The 17,894-nt window shown below is 45.2% G+C and overlaps 1 protein-coding gene across 2 annotated transcripts in view; it reads left to right on the top strand.

The window, feature by feature from the left end:
- The window catches only part of sema4c (sema domain, immunoglobulin domain (Ig), transmembrane domain (TM) and short cytoplasmic domain, (semaphorin) 4C), a 113,916-nt gene that overhangs the window by 53,654 nt on the left and 42,368 nt on the right, over positions 1–17,894 (top strand). For both annotated transcript variants that reach the window (XR_013964244.1, XM_080766147.1), the window contains exon 2: positions 12,368–12,593. Coding sequence is in view for 1 of the 2 variants with exons in the window: in XM_080766147.1 (XP_080622273.1) it covers positions 12,491–12,593 (103 nt within the window). In the remaining variant the exon portion in view is untranslated. The remainder of the gene's footprint in view (positions 1–12,367; positions 12,594–17,894) is intronic.

Raw genomic sequence — 17,894 nt, 5'->3', positions numbered from 1 at the left:
AAGGTCAGACAGAGAAAAGGAGAGAGGGACAGAGAGGGAGGGAGAGAAATCAGAGTTCAAAATATATATCATTTTCTAGAAAGACGCAGAACGTGAGTCAGTTGAAGTATATTGTTGCTGTCGAGAAGAAACTTCCTAGATCTGTATTTTAACTTTTTATGATTATACTACATACTAGTACAGTTACACGCCAAAGTATCGAGAATAGTCGATTACAAACACCACCCGTTTTGAGCTTTATTTATGCTATTCAAAATAGCATAACTAGTAGAACTAATATTTATGCTATTTTAAATTGAAATTCCGAAAAGTAACAGTTTTGGATATGGTTTCTTTTAAAGAAATCTCTAAGAAGAGAACACCAGCACTCACGGACATAGTTTAAGGCACTTTTATTCGTTTCTGATTGGCAAAACCTTTGCACAATATATTCTCAAATACCTGCAATGTTTAATCATGTACAACCCCCCCCCCCCCCCCCCCTTCAAGGACTCAGCCATTTATGCCTATTTTGCATTTTGAATCTTTAATTATCTGTACCTTCATAATTATTGGCTAAAGGACTGAGACTGACATGAAATGCTCGCATACATGAGTTTATCATATTAATGTGTATTTGTATTTTTGCTATATTATGTTTGCACTTTTGGGTTTTTGGCTGTTTGTTATTTGTATCGACACGGACAAGGGAAGGTGTCGCACCCCCGGACACTATAAAAGTGACACTTCCTGTTTTTTATAGCATGCAACGCTGACGAAGGCTCCAAGCCGAAACGCGTACGTTGTGCTGTCTGCAGCACACTATGCCAATCAGAAACGAATAAAAGTGCATCTTTTACTACATTTTACTACATGTCCGTGAGTGCTGGTGTTCTCTTCTTAGAGATTTCTTTAAAAGTTTACTTTTCCCGACCACGCACCCAGTAAGAATGTATAAAGACAGTGAGACGTATTGGAGGCGTGCGGGCTTCCTTGCTTCAAATTCCACTGGACAGCAACTATATACAATTTTGAGAGAGAGAGAGTTACAGTTTATTCAGCCTGTAGAGAAATCCACACAATGAAATCCTGTACTCACAGCTCTGTGAACAGCCAAGTGTTTGTGTGTGTGGGAGAATAGATGGGCACCATGCTGTATAAGTTTAAAGAGTCAAGAGAGTTAAATGGAGGTTAACTCTGACCTTTCCCTCTCCTCTAACCTACACTGTAGAATCCCAAGTGTCAATCGAGAGTGCATGATATTTGCTCTTACAAATGGATAGATTCACATTTTACTGTGGGTTTGACTGTCTGTGTGTACCAGATTCCTGGCAGCAGAAACAAATGGGAGACTGTACAAGTTCGTTCTTTGTTTTAGTGTGTTTGTTCGTAGGCTCATTTGGCGCGGCCTTCTTGTTAACAGATGCTAAGTACACTGATATGAAAGAGAAAATGAACTAGGTTATACAGTGGAGGGAAGTGTGCTCGTTTCAGTATTTGCAGCAGTCTTTCATAAGCCGAATCTATTTGAACTGCCAGATAAATTCACAGTAGCGAGGAGTTTGCCTTAGTGACATAAACCCTATACTTCTTTGACCGGGGTCCACCAGGGGTCTATACTGGGACCCGTCCTTTTTCCCTCTACACCTCATCTCTTCGTGAAAACACCTGATCTACAAGCTCACAATGTGAAAACCAACAGACATATTCAGCAAAGAAAATGATAATATAAATACATATAGAGCCCATTTAGAGATTGTCAACAATAGAGGTTATGCGTGTGACATCATCATCAAACCAGGAAGTTATGCAGGAACGCCTACTGAGTGGCAAAAAAATACTTCCTGGCCTCGACAGCCCATAAATCCAAACAGAAAATTTCACCATATGGCAGACAACCAGGCACATGTATCCACCATATGGCAGACAACCACATGTATCCACCATATGGCAGACAACCAGGCGGACAGCAGGCCAGACACATGTATCCACCATATGGCAGACAACCAGGCGGACAACATGTATCCACCATATGGCAGACAACCAGGCGGACAACATGTATCCACCATATGGCAGACAACCAGGCGGACAACATGTGTCCACCATATGGCAGACAACCAGGCGGACAACATGTATCCACCATATGGCAGACAACCAGGCGGACAACATGTGTCCACCATATGGCAGACAACCAGGCGGACAACATGTATCCACCATATGGCAGACAACCAGGCGGACAACATGTGTCCACCATATGGCAGACAACCAGGCGGACAACATGTATCCACCATATGGCAGACAACCAGGCGGACAACATGTATCCACCATATGGCAGACAACCAGGCGGACACATGTATCCACCATATGGCAGACAACCAGGTGGACACATGTATCCACCATATGGCAGACAACCAGGCGGACACATGTATCCACCATATGGCAGACAACCAGGTGGACACATGTATCCACCATATGGCAGACAACCAGGCGGACAACATGTATCCACCATATGGCAGACAACCAGGCGGACACATGTATCCACCATATGGCAGACAACCAGGCGGACACATGTATCCACCATATGGCAGACAACCAGGCGGACAACATGTATCCACCATATGGCAGACAACCAGGCGGACAGCAGGCCAGACAACTCAAACCTGATTAACTCCAAAAATGACAATCTCTCTTTCCAATTTCACCTCATCTTATCTTTTCTGGCCCGCACTGGCTCTTCTATCATTTACTCTGGTCTGAACAGGTGTTTGGCCCACAGTCAGACAGTGGAATCAGTTCCATTTTTATCTGTAATCAGCTGCAGCGCCCCTGGCCGCGGACCGGCGATGGAAGAGATCAGAGCCACGGTGACAAGAATTATCAGCCTGGCCACGCCTGACCAGCAGAGTGTGACATGGAGTAGAGCGAGGGAGGAGAGGGAGAGGAGGGGAAAGGGGGCGAGAGTGCTACAGATGAAGGGGAGAGAGGGATAGTTTTAGAAGGGATGAAAGGATGGTAGAAGATATGGACAGGGAGATGATACTGTGATACAGTATGTGTGAAAGAAGACATTGTGTCAAGGGAGTTAGAGAGAAGAAAGGAGGGTTACTTGAGAAGCGAACTGGGGGAGGGAGGGGTGTACTGTATACTGATTTATACTTGGTTGCACACATTGGTACTCATTCACAAAGGAGAAATACGCCACAGTGTAAAGGAGATGCGTAATGATATCGTATTTATCCGAACGATGAAGCTACGAAATTTCCCCGTGCAATTCAAAGAGGGGTGTGTACGCAGGTGTATGTCATATTGAATGCGAGCGGGTGCCAAATGATCGGAAAATCACCCGACAACTTCATTTGCATTGATCCACGCCCCATGTCACACCATAAAAGGCTTCAAGCATGACTCAGCAGACAGCAGTTTTTTTTTTTTTTTTTTTTTTTTATCCCACGATTTTGTAACCCAGTTTTTCTTTTTCCCCCAGTGCCAATTATCTAATGTAATCCTGGGCGCTACACTTCCTCTGCCAACCTGGGGGGGCAGCGGACTGACCTCATGCCTCCTTCTATGCATGAGGAGTCCAAGCTGCTTATTTTCACCTGACAGAGGGGAATTTCCCCGGCCGGAGGTAGCGCGTGGAAGGGACACGTTATTCCGACCAGTTCCTTTCCCCTCCATCAGGCGCCCCGGCTGGCCAGGGGGAGGTAGGTTTAGAGACCAGGATTACGGCATGTTTTTGTGAGGGTATCTACCCTAGGGGACACGGGGAGAACATGCAAACTCCACACAGAAAGGCCATATCGCCAACCCCCGCCTCGGGTATGGGCACTGATGACGTGGAGGAGGGAACACGCCGCCGGTGCCCACAGCGTCCCCAGCGGGAATCGAACCCAGAACCTTCTAGCTGTGAGGCGACAGCACTACAGCAGACAGCAGTTTGTCTGATAAACTATAGGCTTTGCAGCTCAAACGAAATGGAGGTCCTCCTGACAGTGGAACAACAAAATATTTATATTTTCCAGTGACTAGCGGCTTCACAAATTACAATATAAATGATTGCTGGAAAGAAATCACAGCCGTGGTCATAGCTGCTGTATATGAATATAGCCTGCACTCTATTAATTTAATAATTCTACACAGGAGCAGGACCACAAACAAGCCCTTATAAGTTAGGGCTTTTATGTTATATCGTTTTTGCACCATTGTATACTCGTAGACCTACCACTATATATGTACAATATATTTACAAGCTTACAACGGTGAACGCGGGCTCCGCTGCACTAATAAAAATGCAGCTTGGCCATTTATTTATTTAAGTTCGAGACCAAGGTGGGTGCTCACTCACACCTTTGCAGAGGTAAAACATATATCCGCTATTTTTATGCAGCTCTGATAAAAAATATCGGATATATGTCAATGCAGCCTGCATTGATCCATGCGGGGAAGTCGTCTTTTGAGAGAGAGAGAGAGGGGGGGGGGGGGGGGAATGGGCCCTCAAGACACTGTCGGTTTAGATATAGCACAGTATACATTCATAAGTGAATAATTATAGGCCTACCTCATAGGCCTAGGATCCTCTTGTCTGAAGAGATTATAATCCAGTGAGTTTAATTGAGGTGGGCCTGCAGGCCTACATTTTCAATTTGCGCAGTTACGTGGCTGAGCCAGCCTAGCCTAATTGATTTGACCTGATCTATTTTTGCACAGCTGCACTGATGCTGCAATTAATTGAGGAGGTGTGGTGAGGCCAAAAATATAATAAACATTTCAAATGAATATGGCTTTCATACACTTCAAATGAGATTTCAGCCTTAAGGAAATGGGCTCAGACTCATCTGAGCTCAGTTTTGGCTATTTTATATAGCCTTCTGTTTAGCAAGATATGAAAATTAATATAATTATGCTGAGGAAGAACACAATTTCCCAAGCTATCCAGCTGGTTTCCTCACCAAATGGAAGAGTTAAACTATTCTCTGTGTGCCATCCATGTGATCAATATACATTATTATAAATGAATACCACAACGCAAATGGAGGCAGATATAGGTGCTTGCAGCAAAGGCATTAGGCCTACGTGAAACTTTAATTGGCTGAGTCTCTGTCAACATGCTGATGCCATTCAGAATGTGGTCTTCTATTTTTTGTAGCCGACAGCCGCAGTAACCCTTGCTTGCAGGGGGGGGGAGATAGGTGAGCCGATCTACAAGCTCACAATGTGTTGCACTGTGAGTAGAAGGCTGCCGAGTGAGCAGCAATCGTGCATGCTAGAAATATCCTAATATGCCTTCTACACTACCATGGGAGCTGGTAGTGTAGAGTGCAGAGTTTCCGACCAACCAACGTCAAGTTCACGAAGATGGCCATGAATTCCCACGTAACGTGGGAATCCTCCTCGTAAATGCCTGTCCGCTCACGCACCGCTCGTGATATTAGCATAAACGCCGTTGTGAATGAGGACCATTGTGTGGTGTACTGAAAATAGCCAATATTATGTGACACGTTGTGAGCTTGTACATCTGCAATTTTGGGTCTGAAACACTGTGTGCAACTGAGTATAAATCACTGCTAAGGATGACAAGAACAAGAGATATGGAGAGGCAGAGAACAAGAGAGGATAGATACAACAATGGATGAAAATAAGTGAGAGTAGATGAGACGGAGAGAGGAGTGGAAGGAGGGACGTCAGAATGATGTGAGCACCAGGGCCACAGGGTCTACCAGAGAAGGCTGAGGAAAAGTCAGGAGCTGATGGGTGGTGCTTGGAGTGGAGCGGGTGTTGTATTGCATTGAGGGCCTGTGGGTTAAAGTGGTGGTGGGAATTAAATGCCAATCACCATGTGAGAGTAAAATCCATTGGCATTGACTTGGCTCAATCCTGTGACTTCTGCTCACATTGAGTCTCTGCTGATTGTTGATAATGGTTATTGCACCCAATGTGTGGGTGAGTGTTTTGTGCTTCGAGGCGCGAGAAACTGACGACAGACGGCAAATGTTGGATTGATGTTGGAATTAAGCAGAGAGGCTTGGGTTGTACGATCGGTACAGCACACAAGCAACAATCATGTAATACAGCCACACTCAAGTGTTATACATTTATCCCCCTAATAGTCATGAAGAAATGGTCCATGTGTATCTTTCTTATGCTCTGTCGAAAATGCAATTCTCTGCGGAAGTGGAACGATACAGGAAGGCAGATGGAGGACGTGTTCTAGAAAATCCTCTAACGTGGGAGTGGATGGGAGCTGTGTTTTTGCGACCGCGTGATTTCCTGGTTTCATTGAGACTCAAGCGGTGACTAATAGTTTAGCGAAGAGAGCCATCTAGTGTAAAAGCACTGAAAACACATCATCACGAGAATCTCGTAATTCGGCAATGTGAGCCTCGGAAGAATATGATGAGAAATCTTTGTTTGAAAAGAGACCAATATTTGAGTTTGTTTCTTCATAGGCTGCTCTGTTCTTTATCTCCAGTGATTCACGGTATAGTTCCTTGTTTTGTTTACTACTTGGATCGTTCCTGGATATATTAATAGCCACTTCTTTAGAGCAAGGACTCACTCTGTCTTTCCACATACTGTAGGGAAGTTATTAGTTAATGTTGGCTTAGAAGCAAAGAGGAGGTTGGCTATAACACATGCACACGCTGTGCACGCACACACACACACACACACACACACACACACACACACACACACACACACACATGCACTTTGTGTGTGTTAGCCTATTATGTCCATTATAACCCCCTGGGGCAGTGAGTGCACCTGCAACAAACTTTCATTAGCTCCACACTCTCATTAAAAGTAGATTCATATGGGGCTGTCAAGGGTTCATCTGAGAAGTGCAGTGAAGGTGTTGTGTGTGTGTGTATGGTTCAACCTTGAAGCTTTGAATAGAGTGAGCAGACTTAGATGAATATGTGAACAGAGATTGAATAAGAGGAAGCTCAGTTCTAAGCTGACCTAGTATGCACTGCAGCGTTTGAGGTGGCTTTGGAGTATGTGGGGAAGTGCAGATTATTGTATTCTATGCCCTAAGCCTTCTGCTGTTTTGAGGGAAACTGGTCATTTATCTTCACGATTTCTATGTTGGTGCGCTCTGAGGCTGAACAAAGAGAGAGATCATCCCTTCAATATTGTATTCATATATTATATTCATATATTCAAAACTTTTACCCAAACTTTTGATACAGATTTCTTAGATTTCTTGTATATAAAATGATAGTTAATGATATTTACTTTATTGATCCTGCAGGGGAATTGGAGTCGCACAAAGGCCCAGCAGTTACAGTTACAAGGTTTCAGATACAGAGTAATGAAAGTGTACAGCAATACAAAGGTATGGAAAAATAATAAGAAGCACCGATAAAGAACAACAGTATACACCTACTGTATAAACAATCCTGCACTATGCAGGATAGTTGTATAGGTGTATACTGTATACTTTTGTATACTGCTGTGTAGTGCACAAAAACAAAATGGTGTTGAGCTAATTGTATGAAGCAAATTTGGCATCTTTGGCTGAAACAAGCATACTACAAAGCAAAGAGCCAGAATAACTCCATAACCATATGTGACACATTTTGTACCACATATCATTAGGGAGTCATCCGATGTAGAAACTGTAGAAACTGCAATACGCAGACTTCACAGCAGCTGACCAGAACGGCCCCTTCAGATGAGTTTATAGGGAGATAATGGCACTCAACGCGACTCAGCACTGGAGAATTTAGGTGGTGGAGGTGTTGGAAGAAAATGGATAGTGATGACATTTCTGTGGATAATAAAAATGAACAGGAAATGTCAAAATATTCCAGCCAGGCTCCAAATAAACTTTAATACTTATGTGTAATATAAAGAAAATTAATAAACATATGTTTAAAAAAATAAAAAAATAAAAATAAATAATACTATTAATTAATTTCACCTTTTTTTCAAAACAATATTGCATTATTCTTAAACCTAATTTATGCTTGTTCATGTGACAATGTATGAATAGTCTGTCGACATCAAACATATTTCAGTCTACTTCACATCAACATCTATTTTGTATGCATAGATCTACTCGCTTGAATAATCCAACATTTTCTTTGTGAACTGAATATTTACCTTTCAGACCTCCTAATAAATACAAACTACCTGAGAAAACACAGCATGTGGAAAATATTTTGAGAGAAGAATGACACATTCCATTTAGAACCATGTGATACAGTGTGTATCTCTTTGGAAACCCTGCTGGCCTGTAGGATGGAAAGCCACCAGAGAATTCTTCTTTTTTCTTACTGTCTGTCTCAGTAGAAACAAAACAAAAACACTCAGGGGAGTTGGCTGCCCCACTGTCCTTTTTAGAAAAACAACTCTCTCTCTGCCTGACACGAACGACAACAACAAAGTTCTAAACGCAAACCCTCCTCCTATAGTGAAGTAAACCCCTTCCTTTTCTGACCTTTATGTTTATTATTTGTTTTTCGTCCTTCTAACGTGTGTGTGTGTGTGTGTGCACCATGACTGTCCATGTGTCTTGCACCTCTTGGGTGGCCAGTGAGTGTGGAACTTGTCACGAAAGTAATCAAAACCACTCTTGACTCCACACATCATGAACGTACTTTCATTAACCCCTTGCGCAGAGGTGAAACAGCAGTCTTTGCGTTTGTTTGCACCTACGTGAGAGCCTCTGTTTGTATACACATGTGTGTGTTTGAGTAAACTGTGCTACCAGAGCCATTGGCGAGTGCCTGTGTGTGTGTGTGTGTGTGTGTGTGTGTGTGTGTGTGTGTGTGTGTGTGTGTGTGTGTGTGTGTGTGTGTGTGTGTGTGTGTGTGTGTGTGTGTGTGTGTGTGTGGTTGGAGGGCGGGTTAGAAGGGTGATGGAGGGATGGAATCAGGGTGCAGGGGAAAGCAGGAAGGAAGGAAGTGGGCTGACCGCCTCTGTGTTTACTTTGCTCACAGAGAAGAGGAGGGGAAGTGAGGGAGGGAGGGTCTGGGAGTGTTAATGGCTATGGGAGTGTGTCATACAGTCAACTGTAACACCCCCAAGCCTTGTTGTCTGCTGACCCCAACATCCACTGACCTCTGTAGAGGATGAGGCCCGGGTCAAAGGTCAGACAATGCCCGGAAGGAAGGATAGACGAGATAAGACTGAGCCTATGGATGAGTCCTCTCTCTCTCTCTCTCTCTCTCTCTCTCTCTCTCTCTCTCTTTCTCTCTGTCTGGAAATGATTGTCAGGAAAGGGGCTGTGAAAAAGGAGGGCATTAAGAGGAGAGATAGATGGAGAGGAATAGAGAGAGAGATAGTGAGGGAAGGAGACAGTGGTGTCAGAAGAATTCTGGATTGTGTCTTCTCTATATTCCTCCTCTCTCTTTCGAAAGCCACATATTCACAAGAAACATCTTTGTCTCCTCCTCAGGGACTGGGCTCAACTCCAGATGCACAAAAATACGCATGCACACACACACACACACACACACACACACACACACACACACTCTCTCTCTCTCTCTCTCTCTCTCTCTCTCTCTCTCTCTCACCGGCACAGGAAAATCACGTTCAAGTGACTGGCACATAATTAAAACACAGAGATCGAGACACAAATCCCATGCAAATTGCATCAAACACGCACACACGGACACCTCCACACACCTGTACATTCACACATATCAAATAAACATTCACACACAACAATCCACCCACACACACACACACACACACACACACACACACACACAGTGACGCATACCAACCAGGCACTATAATCAGAGACCGTTCCCTATTTCTCTGCCTGCGTGTTTTAATGCGCTGCCCATTGTAGGAAGGCTGTGTGATGTTATTAGACTGGCCTGTCCCGTCTCATTAGCTAAACACCATCAGCACACAGCCAGAGAAAACAACACTAATCGTTAAAAGGTGATTTGATATGCCCTGCAGGCATACGAGAGACCCTACCAGTAGAAGAAAGGAGAGGAGAGGAAAACGGGGGCATAGATGAGATGGAAGCATAGATTGATATCTGGTATGAGGGAGATTTGAGAGAAAGGGTAAAGAAGAATTGTAGTAAGATGGAGTTTAAGTAATATTACTATATAGAAAAGATTGGGTTGTGAGACAAAGATCGGAACAAACACTGTCTCCAACAAACACTTCTCCTCCGTCCTCCATCTCCCTGTTCTCTCCACAAACCCCGCCACCCTGTCTCACTTCTCCCTGTTCTCTCCACACACCCCACCACCCTGTCTCACTTCTCCCCGTTCTCTCCACAAACCCCGCCACCCTGTCTCACTTCTCCCCGTTCTCTCCACAAACCCCGCCACCCTGTCTCACTTCTCCCCGTTCTCTCCACACACCCCGCCACCCTCTCTCACTTCTCCCTGTTCTCTCCACACACCCCGCCACCCTGTCTCACTTCTCCCTGTTCTCTCCACACACCCCGCCACCCTGTCTCACTTCTCCCTGTTCTCTCCACACACCCCACCACCCTGTCTCACTTCTCCCCGTTCTCTCCACAAACCCCGCCACCCTGTCTCACTTCTCCTGTTCTCTCCACACACCCCGCCACCCTGTCTCACTTCTCCCTGTTCTCTCCACACACCCCGCCACCCTGTCTCACTTCTCCCCGTTCTCTCCACACACCCCGCCACCCTGTCTCACTTCACCTCCTCCAGTGTTGATGTGCTGCCTCTCCACTTAATCCTGCTTTCCCACTCCACTGCTACACCTCAGGGCAAAGAGCAGAGGGACTGAGAGAGGAAGATGGAGAAAAAATTTGTGATGGAAAGAAAATGTTTTTCTTCTGTCACCCTGTCTCTTTGTTCTGTCCATCTGCATCTCTCCCTCCCCCCCCCCCCTCTCTCTCTCTCTCTCTCTCTCAATTTACAATTTACAATTTACAATTACAATTTACAATTTAGGCATTTAGCAGACGCTCTTAATCCAGAGCGACTTACATTAAGCAAGAACAAAAGCATGGGAATACATCACATAAAGACATTTATCATGAAACATGCGTAGCTAAGAAAGTAACAGTGGAATATCTATAATGAAACTATACATATAAGCTATACATCTATACTACTATGCTACACATATGTACTATGACGTGCTATGACTACTAGAATTGCTATCTAAGGGGGTGGGGTAAGTGCTATGGGCCATGATGGAGTCTGAAAAGGTGGGTTTTCAGACTACGGCGGAAGATTGGGAGTGATGCTGCAGTTCTGACTGCAATGGGAAGTGCATTCCACAGTTTTTTCTATCTCTCTTTCTAGTCCCCTTCTCTGCATCTCCCTTTCTCCCATGCGTTCAATCTGCGTTTGGTTCAGTCAGCATTGACCAGCAGGCCCCTCTCATCGATCCAATAAAGCCTGAAGTCAGGAGCCTCGAAGCTTTGAGCCGTGGAAAGCCTTCACCCAGACCCAACATTTAAGCTAGCTCATTTAACAGCGTGCGGCTTGCAGTGATCTGGAGCCATGTTGTTTTTCTTTTTTTCTTTTCATCTTTTCCCTAGCTGTATTTTCTTTTTATTTATTTATTTATTTACGCGCAATTCGTTTTGGGGATTTGTTCTTCTGTGGGGCAGCCTTGCCTCCCGCTATGTTAAATGGACTTCATTTATATAGCGGTTTTCTAGTCTTTCCCACCACTCAAATGTGTACGTCAGAACAAGCAAGGATTTGATTTGAGCATGTCTGGGAATAGAGGTGAGGAGAGGGACAGGGCCACTACTGATGAAGGAATTGCAGCTGGAGGGTTTTTTTTCGTCTAAATAAATACTATTTGAAAGTCAATGTGTTCTCTCCAATCACCACGTATCATCAGAGTAGCACTCTCACTGATACACAACAGCGAGGAAGCAAGAGAGAGAGAGAGAGAGAGAGGGTGTGAGAGAGTGTGTATAACCAAGTAAAGAGATTGACCGTGCGTGCGTGCGTGCGTGCGTGCGTGCGTGCGTGCGTGCGTGCGTGCGTCTGTGCGTGCGCGCATGCTGCATCGAAACATCACCTGCAATGTTGCCCTGCTTCTATCATCCTGTGCATGGTCTGGCCCTGTCATACACACCATAACAGTTTTATTGACATGTCCATTAACCATAAGGCAGTTGTATTACTGTAGGTAGGCACGATCACCTTGCCTTGACATTCATTCTCCCTGTGTTGAGATTGATGTCAGCGGCCATTAGCTTTCATCCCTCAGTCTCGCCCAATTCACTGAACCTGCATGACTACAGTGCTCTGAAGTGGTTTTGAGAAGCTTTTGAGATGTCACTAGTCTCAGCACTCACACACACACACACACACACACACACACACACACACACACACACACACACACACACACTTATATATACAGTTAATGCTTAAAATTAATTATTTAAACTTTTTTTCTGTTTTTTTGATAGGTTGTGTGTTGGAGGTTGTGTGGCCTCTCTCAGCCGCTTGGATCATCTTATACTGATCATCTTAGTGGTTCCTTTGGCCTTCACTCAACGCCACTCGAGGCCTCTCGGCGAGGTGTGGGAGCCATGGGTGGGACAAAGGTCCTGCTGCTGGTGCTTGTGATTGGCTGGGAGCGTTCACTGTGTCTCAACTGGAACCCTGTCCCGCGTAAGACCGTCCGTTACCACGGTGAGTTGACAGGCCTAAACATTTTCACAAAACTGAATCTGTTCAATGTGAGATTTATTTATTTCCACGTTTTCAGTGCTTCTGTTGTACAGACTGTCCAGCAGAAGCATTTGAGAATTGAGTAACCAAACAGCCATGTCGCTCAACAAAAGTGGTATTTTCAACTAAAAATATCCTTTATAATGAGTTAATTCTTCTTATTATTTATTTTTTTATTGTCTTACTTACTGCCAATTCCTATTGATCATTTGGCGTAGCTTTCCTTGGGGAGCATGCTGACTAACTACCTTGGACAGTATGGTATTACTATTATCCGTATGAGTGTGGCTCCTCATATGGCTCAAAGAACGTTCTTATGGGGATTGCATCGTGCTGTGCACTTCATGAGCATTTTTAATTGAAGGAGTTGTGGAAATGCAACACATTGTCCCACAATTATACGTGTGTGTGTGTGTGTGTGTGTGTGTGTGTGTGTGTGTGTGTGTGTGTGTGTGTGTGTGTGTGTGTGTGTGTGTGCGTGCACGCGTGTACTGTATCATGTATTTGATGGGTTTGTCTTTGCAGCCGCATTGTGGGAGCTAGCTGTGTATTGTTTCTCATAAAGGAGTACCTTCTACCTTTATGTCTGAGCTGGGCTCCATGTCATCAAGACTTTAAGAATACCAATTGTTGTGTGCTGACAAAAAACACCTTTTCTATGTACATGAAGCGTTTTCTTTCTCCTGAGGATTAAGGGAATATTATAGACGGGTCATGAAAGGAGAGATGCAGCTTTTCTTTTTTCCTTTGAAAAAAGGTTCATCTTCTCACCTTGGTGTATGTGTCACCGCTCTCTTATTTCATGCCTTTATCTTTCCCTATCTTTTATGCCCCCCCTCTCTCGCCCCAGCAACTCCTCTCTTCTCTCACTGGCTTTGTGTTCTTGCTCAACTAGTGAATGAACCCAAGCATACTCTCTCTGTCTCTCTCTCTTGCTCTCTGGCAGGGATTTTGCAGAGATCTCAGATTTCTCACAAGCTCCCGGAGAGCAGAGGGTATGGGGAGTCAATAGACCCCCCAGCATCTACTTTACTAATTACACTATCTCTCTTGCTTCTAATGGTAGCTCACAGTGGTAATTGTAAATTGTATTATTGTTTTCTCCTTGTGTCTCTATATTAGCCTGGCATTGCCAGACGTGGGTTGACTGTGTTCACGCACATTGTTCCTGGAGGAACCCACGTCATCAGGCTATCTATCTCTAGTCTCTACCCCTCTCTGTACCTCTCTAATCCTTCTTGTGTCTTCCTGTTTCATTGTCTCTCCTCTCTCTCTCCTCTCTCCTTCTGTGGCCATCCCTCCATAACCTGATGCTGCCAGATCCAAGAAGCTTGCTACACAAATTTGTTTCACAGCTTATTGGGATCTGGGATCTCGGAAGCAAATTCGATGACGGGCTGTTCCTTTTTTTCAAGATACTTGGTAGATGATTGGATGGGACCGTCTGTCTATCACCGTGTGGGCGTGCAAACACAACCAATCATATTGATGTGTCTATATAGCTTTACATCCGGTTTCGCACATATCCCGCCCTTAGCTCACGCTGATTGGTTCGGTACGGAACGATCAGTGTTAGCTGAACTCCCTGAGAGATCCCAGATGGAAGCTGTGTTGGGGAACATGGTTACCCAATACCGCCCCCATCTGGCAGCGTCAGGTTAATCCCTCCACCCCTCTCTACCCTACTCTCCACAGTGTCCTGATTAGTGGGTTTGGACAATGTGGGGATATAATGGAAAAATAAACTATTGACAGGCATTCAATAGATAGATGGTTGAGACTTGCCATGTCATTTGCAGATGCACGCACGCACACCATGAACACCAGCGAACACATAAAACCACATGCATGTGTGTATATGCAACTACGCACGCACGCACACACACACACACACACACACACACACACACACACACACACACACAGATAGGCTTATACACAAAGGCTCACACTCACTGACTCACTGGACTGATGGACTGATGAAAAGACAGGAGAAAGAGAGAGAAGTGACAAGGGAGAGAGGAAAAAGTACAATAAGGGGTAAGGGGTATAGCGACGGAGGGGAAATAGGAGTCAGGAGAGAGGGCAACGTGACAGAGTTTGAAGCGAGAGAGAGTGCAAAATATAGAACAAGTGAGGGAGAAGGTCATGAAAGAGTGAATGGAAAAATAGAGTGCTACTGTAGATAGAAGGGGAGAAAAATGAGAGGAAAGAAATTAATGAAACGAATGAGAGGATGAACAGAATACAAAAGGAAAAGAGAGGGCAGGCAGAGACAGTGGCAAAAATAGAAGAACAAGAGCAAACAGAGGGATGTAAACAGAGCGAAATAGATGAAGAGAAGTAAGGACAGAGAGAGAGAGTCCAGTTGCTTAGTGCTTGCTGCCTTAAAAGGACAGAAACTAGGCTGAGACACCAGAGAGAGAGAGAGAGAGAGAGGCAGACAGAGAAACAACAGAAAGACAGGAGTTGTCTGACCACTTGCTGTGCACGTGCGTGTATGCACATACGTGCAACATCATGTGTGTAATGCTAGTAGGCTGGTAATCTGTAGGGTTTTTTTCTCCCAGGCAGTGCATGGGAGGGTGTGCAGTGGGTGGTGGCTGGTTGTGTGTGCATGGGGGGGGGGGGGGGGGGGGGGGGGGGTAGAGATGGGTGAATAGATAATATTTAGGCCCTCCTTCTCCTACTCTCTCTCCACCCCTACATTTATGTGGGGCTTAAAGTAATTTAGGTCACACAGGAAGAACACACACGCACCCCACACACACACACACACACACACACACACACACACACACACTATTTGTTGCACTTTATCTCCCTCCATATATATATATATATAGTATATACACACAGTATATATATATATATATATATATATATATATATATGATATATATAGTATATGAATGAATAAAAACATATATATATTTCCGTGTCTTGTCATAGGAACCGCATCCCTTACAGGAGACACTGAAAACATCATAAAAAAACATACTCTCTCTCCATGCCTTTGGCCTGGTGGAGACAACAATATCACATTCATTTCTTGGAAACCAAAGATTGCACAAATTCAAATTATACGACTATTATATTTAGAAAAATCCATGTCTCTCTGCGTCACTTAACCATATCAAATCTAGGTTTTTACACCTAATAAAGATGTTTTTCCGCAGCTCATGAAATAAGGGGCAGTTGAAAATTAAATGGAACTCATTTTCAATATATATCTCTGTCTCTCAGATTGACATTAACAGATGTCTTATTGACATGTACGGTGGAGAAAAACTAATTCTGCTTGTGTCCCTCTCTTTCATTGCTCAGTGACTTGATGTAGCTGGTAAATAGAATCAGTGTTGCCAAAGCTGCTTGTCAGACATTAAATATTCAGCAAAAGCGTTGCTTCAGCACACGCACTGTTCATCAATCTGCCTTTATTGACCGGCACTACTCCCTTTTCTCCCTCTCACTCCGTCTTCCCCATGTCCCCCCACTCACTGTCTTTGTCCATGTCTGTCTGCTCCCCCTGTCTCTCTCCTCCCCCCCTGTCTCTCTGCTCCCCTGTCTCTCTGCTCCCCTGTCTCTCCCCCCTGTCTCTCTGCTCCCCTGTCTCTCCCCCCCTGTCTCTCTGCTCCCCTGTCTCTCCCCCCTGTCTCTCTGCTCCCCTGTCTCTCCCCCCCTGTCTCTCTGCTCCCCTGTCTCTCCCCCCCTGTCTCTCTGCTCCCCTGTCTCTCCCCCCCTGTCTCTCTGCTCCCCTGTCTCTCTGCTCCCCTGTCTCTCTGCTCCCCTGTCTCTCCCCCCCTGTCTCTCTGCTCCCCTGTCTCTCTGCTCCCCTGTCTCTCTGCTCCCCTGTCTCTCCCCCCCTGTCTCTCTGCTCCCCTGTCTCTCTGCCCCACCTGTCTCTCTGCCCCCCCTGTCTCTCTGCTCCCCTGTCTCTCTGCCCTACCTGTCTCTCTGCCCCCCACCTGTCTCTCTGCCCCACCTGTCTCCATTGTTTATCTGCCCCACCTGTCTCTCTGCTCCCCTGTCTCTCTGCCCCACCTGTCTCTCTGCTCCCCTGTCTCTCTGCCCCACCTGTCTCTCTGCCCCCCTGTCTCTCTGCCCCCCACCTGTCTCTCTGCCCCCCCTGTCTCCATTGTTTATCTGCCCCACCTGTCTCTCTGCCCCCCCACCTGTCTCTCTGCCCCCCACCTGTCTCTCTGCCCCCCTGTCTCTCTGCCCCCCCCACCTGTCTCTCTGCCCCCCCACCTGTCTCTCTGCCCCCCTGTCTCTCTGCCCCCCCACCTGTCTCTCTGCCCCCCACCTGTCTCTCTGCCCCCCTGTCTCTCTGCCCCCCCACCTGTCTCTCTGCCCCCCCACCTGTCTCTCTGCCCCCCACCTGTCTCTCTGCCCCCCCTGTCTCTCTGCCCCCCCACCTGTCTCTCTGCCCCCCCACCTGTCTCTCTGCCCCCCCCCCCCCCCCCCCCCCTGTCTCTCTGCCCCCCCCTGTCTCTCTTATATTATTATCCAGTTTGATGTTGCAAAGGGAACTGGCCAGTGTACTGCACTGCACTCACTTTTAAACAATAGGAACATTGCCAGAGAGAGAGCATAGTTGAGACACCATGAGGCTTTGATGTGTGAGATTTACCGAGCTACTCACCTGGCATTCATCAACTTATGGAATAGAAAGATTAATTTAATAAGAACGTGTTCAGTGAACCACAATATATTGTGTCTGAGCAATAAATAGTATCATCATAATATTATGTTATCCAAAATACCAAACAATATCTAATGTCATATCATGATATCAATAATATTGATACATTGTCCAAACCTACAACACACTTAATCCATGTAGCATTTAGAAAAATTATACTAGTATAAAAGTTACATTGATACTGTATCTGATACTGTCAGGTGGTTTACCACATGTGTCCTGTTGGTCACACTTGTTTATGATCCCATAGCCGTGAAGAATGGCCCCGCTGTTTATGTCCCATAACCCAGAGGAATGCCACTGGCTAGTTTGTGGTCACGCAACAGCTAGGGAACAGCTGATTGTGAAACAAAGCATAATTTATTTATTGTTTATCCCATTTACAAGGGGGTAATCCTGCTTACATAAAATGCTTATTTGAATGGTGTCTGAATGAATATTTATATAATTACAAGATGTTTAAAGCTTGTATTCAAATAGTAAACGGTCTGCATTTCAATAGTGCCTTCATCCAAAGTGCTTTATAACGCGTGTTATACAGTCACACATTCTACACA

This window comes from Protomyctophum bolini (genome assembly GCF_963924005.1).
Source record: "Protomyctophum bolini genome assembly, chromosome: 6".
NCBI lineage: Eukaryota > Metazoa > Chordata > Actinopteri > Myctophiformes > Myctophidae > Protomyctophum > Protomyctophum bolini.
This window is presented reverse-complemented; position numbering and strand designations above follow the sequence as displayed.